The following is a 5000-nucleotide window of genomic DNA, read 5'->3' on the forward strand; positions in this document are numbered from 1 at the left end:
AGACAAGGTACTCAAACCTGTGTGACACAGATGTACCTTGTCTGTTTTAAAAGCTTTAGTTTGGTTCAGTGTATGTTTCTTTGTTTTGGGGTTGTGATTACCCTGGCTTTATGGTTTTGGGGTTCAAGTCCCTTTGTTTTTTGTATATATGATTTTGGGGTTCGAGTCCCTTTGTTTTTTGTATATATGATTTTGGGGTTCGAGTCCCTGTTAATAAATATATAGCTGTATTTTTATAAGAAAGACACTGTCTCCTGCGCTGTGTGTTCTCCTGCGCCTGCCTGCAACCACGATCCAGAAGCATAGATCCCACATGGTGAGATGGCCGGCTCGGGTCATTTCTCACAAGTTGTTATGGGTTGAATCAAGCAAAACTTTGTATTTATGCTCCTCCTATCCCGGTACACAGGCCATGGGAAGGTCAAAATTGAGCAATGGGACAAGTACAAGAGCACAGGAAGAGTAGAGTTAGCACAGTCTGTGCATTGGACATGGGTCTCTATACCTGCAGTTGGATTATATATCTCAGCAGCCTGGAGCCACGCTAAGTGTGTCCATATCAGAACACATGAACATGTGAAAGTCAAATACTCCAGAGGGCAGTATAGAAGAACACTTCAAGAACAAGCCCATTCTCAATTACAATATCCTCTGGCTCTCTCTCTCTCTCTCTCTCTCTCTCTCTCTCTCTCTCTCTCTCTCTCTCTCTCTCTCTCTCTCTCTCTCTCCCTCCCTCTATCCCTGACTATTTCTCGGACTGTCAGGCACCTTAGACTGAGATCAATTTCACTCCATTGACAAGCCCTGAGAAAATGTAAAAAAGGAAGGACAAATGAAAGCAAGACCGCTAAACCACTTCCACTGAATGCAAGGCTAGCCATATGTATCAGTGACTGTGAGCACCCAAGCAATGCCATTTAAAGCACCAGGATATTGACATAGCCATCAGGGCTGATAATGACAAACTTATCCGACTAAACTCTCTTGGATGCCCTTCCTCTATCACATGGCACCCTTCCTATTAAACCCTTTAAATTAAGTCTCTCATCTCTTTCTTCTGTATAACGCTGCTTCCCTTGACTCTTTCTCGAACCTGTTTGCTTGTTCTTCGCGTCGTCTGCTTTGCTCTTTCAGATGTCTCTGGAATATGAATGAGTGTGGAACTACACAGGCTACAGCAATTGCTTTGATCAGCTGTCAAGCATGTATACACTGGTATACCTGTTTACCTGCAAGATCATATCAGCATTCCTTTGCAACCTCCCACTTCAGTTCAAGCTTTGTGACCTTGTGAAGCCTGCAGACTCCAATTTGAGGCCAGTAACATGTCCTTCATCTGTGCACTAGCTTTATGCGTGCATGTAGTGAACTAAAATGTTCAAAAGAGATAGCAAGCTAACTGCAACCTTCTCATGCATTTATTTTTTAGGTGTTAAACGTATACAAGGATTTTACTTAAATGTTAGAAATATGAGTATAGCCACAGGGGGGTTCATAATGATGACGCTACATCACTGCCCTTCAAACGTGGCCAAGAAAGTGTACAGGGATAATTCAGGAGATGCGGCACCAAGGCAGCAATTTAACAAACCTGTGTTGATGACTCATGAATTATAAATTATAATCACTGTAAAACCAGGTCTTATGCAAAACATGCAGATTCACAAATGCATTATGCAAAGACCAGTCAAAGTATATCTAAAAATATGTATTCTTGTATTCCCTTCTATTGTAAGTGTGGGTGAAGATGCATGTCCATGTTAATGTATGTGTGTGTGTGTGTGTGTGTGTCTGTGTCTGTGGTTTGTCTAAATGCATGAAAGTGATTGTATATGTGTTTCAGACAGCGAGAACACATTTGATGAGTCTCTGTGAAGCCTTCTGCACGTGCTTAAACTGCTGTGTAATGGCAGCCCAATAATCTTGCTTCTGTTACGTATTTCGCTCTCTCTCTCTCTCTCTCTCTCTCTTGCTCTCTCTCTCTCTCTCTCTCTCTGTCTCTGTGTCTCTGTCTCTCTGTTTCTCTATGCTCTTATTCTCTCGCGCTGTTATTTTTAGAGTTTTCAGAGATGAGAGAACAGGCTCCTCTGCAGGCAGCGATGGAGTGAGGGGGTGGATGAGAGACATAAAAAGGGGAGCAAGAAGAGGTGGGAAGGAGAGAAGAGGAGAGGAGAGAAGAGGAGAGGAGGGCAGGGGGAGGGGAGAGGAGGTGGAGGAGGAGGAAAAGGATGTGCCAAAATGTGCACCAGAATGAGCATCTGCAATTTCAAAAGAAGTTCAGTCGCAACATCTCTCCAAAAGACAAACCCACGCAAACAGCCTTCTGAAGAGATTTGGCTGTATTCATTTTTTTCAGAGTGATTAAAATATACTCTTTTGTCAAAGCAGCTGAGTGCTGACTGTGCAAGGAATGATGGGAAAGCTATCCAGAGGACATGGTGAAAACAGCACTCTGTTAAAAGGTCCAGACTATCTTTGGCTGAGATTTAAAAAAAAAAATTATGCTCTGTAGCTACAAACTTTCTTTTTTTTTCAGTTGGAGCACAGAAATCTGTTTTCTGCCAAGCTGACGAATATGTCTTGGTGTAAAAGTGAGGCCTTTTCTATGCAATTTCTAAACTGAGGGTGTGGTTGGGCTTTTCTTAATGATACATGAGCAATGATAACCCAGTTAATCAAACTGATGTAACTGTAAGCTCTAGGAATAAGGAACAAAGATTCAATGATCAGTACATAAAGAATGTTACGTTGTTCAGTGTTTTCAGACACTTCAGTATTAAAAGTTCAGCATCCATGGACAAGCACATGTGTTGATCTGGAAGCTCGTCATCACACTCTGTGAGATGTTTGTACCTGGTTGTGGTGCTCGATGCCCATGCTTATTGTATTGATGAGGATGGCGATCATGATCCCTCTGCTGAAGTACTTGCTCTCCACGATACTCCGCAGCTTGACCCGCATCTCGTCCCACACATCCTTGCAGAAGCCCAGGCAGGACCTCTTCTTCTCCCGCCCTTTACGCTCCACGTCACACTCCTTCCTGTCGTCCAGGTGGGTCTCCTCCCTGTCAGTCTCCTCCAGAGTCCCCTCCTCGTCCTCCCCATTGGCCGAATCACCCATGGCTCCGCCCCCTTCCCTGAGTGACAGCGCGGCGGAGCACTGGGGGCAGTCTTCGGGATTGGAGGTGACGGAGAGGGAGATGGCATTGTCCAGAGCCTGTGAGCTGTGCTCCAGCCTGCTCTGATGTAGACAGTGGGACACTATCAAGGAGGTTGAAAAAGAGATGGAGAGTCGAGGAGAGAGGAGGATAAAATGGATAGAATAACAGACAGTGACACAAATAGCAGGACGAAAACACGAACAGGGACAAAAAAAAAAACACAATTTGTTTTCACATTACCATACCGCTTTTATAATTATTTGTTTAACACAGAGATGCTTTTATATCTAAGATTCATATATCTTATGAGTGTGTGTGTGTTCACTTGGACATGAACCCACAGCCTTGGTGTGGTCATCAGCTTCTTCCCAGTGAAGAACATGAAGACATTAATAATAATCACAATCATATAACAACTCAATAATGACCATCCTATTACTATCTGATAACAGCATGTACCCCATCACGCCGCCTTTACAGTCTACAACTGAAGAGCTCATTCCTTCTTTGTCACTTTCTCTCTATGGCTATCTCTCTTTCTCTCTATGGCTCTCTCTCTTTCTCTCTATGGCTCTCTCTCTTTCTCTCTATGGCTCTCTCCCTGTCTCTCTATGGCTCTCTCTCTTTCTCTCTATGGCTCTCTCTCTTTCTCTTTATTTTTCTCTCCCTCTCTCTCTCTCTCTCTCAGTCTTTCTCTCTATGGCTATCTCTCTTTCTCTCTATGGCTATTTCTCTTTCTCTCTATGGCTATCTCTCTTTCCCTCTAAGTCTCTCTCTCCCTCTCTCTCTCTTTCTCTCTCTCCACTCACCATGCCCCGAATGCCCGTGGTGCCTCTCCCCTCCATTAGCGCTGGCCCCTCCACCACCTCCTCCACATCCGCCACCACCCCTGCCCGCCCTGCCTCTTCCCCCGCCGGTGGGCGGCGGCGGCGGTCGGCCGCGGAGCGTGTAGTAGAGGGCGGCGGAGCGCCGGCGGGCCTTGCGCAGCATGTGGCACACCAGCTGGAAGAGCTCCTCGTAGCAGTCGCCCGGCTCTCGGAGCGATGCCAGCGTGCTGGAGGAGAGGCACTGGGCGCGCTGCTCCTGCATCAGCTGGTGCTCCCGCTGCTTGGTCTCGGAGAACTGCGTGGCGATGACTACCAGGCACAGGTTGATCATGAAAAAGGAGCCAATCTGAGGAGAGGAGAGGGAGGTGAGGGACAGCTTGAAGGACACCATTTTTTATTATTTCAGTTAAAAAGTGAAAAGAGATCTTGTTAATGACTATATTTCCTGTTCATTGTGCTATATTTTCATGGGAAACAAGGAATTTTGTGTGGAGTGACCCCAAACTTTTGAAAAGGTAGTGTAAGTTTTGGCAGTATATTGTACACTGCACTGTTGTGCCAATAAAGCTCACGAATTGATAGTGGAGAGACACAAGCTATATGATTCTGGGTTGCCAAAGCTTCCTGTGAACACAAATACAAAATATACAAAGTGACGCAAAGGCATGCGCGCATGCACGCGCGCACACACACACACACACACACACACACACACACACACACACACACACACACACACACACACACACACACACACACACACACACACATAAAAAGACATATATACACACATAGGTTGGCTCTGTCATCACAAGAAATTAGAGAAGGCTGTCAAAATGCCCAGGTCTCAGAGTCCAGGACTTTTTTTTCTAGAACCTTCTGAACTCGGAAGCTTTGATGTACTGTAATGACCACACTTCCACAGGCCTGTATAAGGGAACGGCTGTGTCTCTGACATGGGAAAATATCCTATCATAGCCCTGTGATGTCATAGGGTCCAGACCAGGCCCAGA

General features: G+C 45.4%; 1 protein-coding gene across 1 annotated transcript in view; it reads right to left on the reverse strand.

Moving 5' to 3' along the window:
• LOC308366996 (voltage-dependent T-type calcium channel subunit alpha-1I-like) overlaps positions 1 to 5000 on the reverse strand; it is a gene marked incomplete at both ends in the record, with an annotated part of 117389 nt that overhangs the window by 38864 nt on the left and 73525 nt on the right. The window contains 2 exons of the mRNA XM_080840818.1: positions 2854 to 3260; positions 3970 to 4333. Coding sequence (XP_080696944.1) covers positions 2854 to 3260; positions 3970 to 4333 — 771 coding nt within the window. The remainder of the gene's footprint in view (positions 1 to 2853; positions 3261 to 3969; positions 4334 to 5000) is intronic.

This window comes from Sprattus sprattus, assembly GCF_963457725.1.
Source record: "Sprattus sprattus genome assembly, chromosome: 6".
Classification (NCBI taxonomy): Eukaryota; Metazoa; Chordata; class Actinopteri; order Clupeiformes; family Clupeidae; genus Sprattus; species Sprattus sprattus.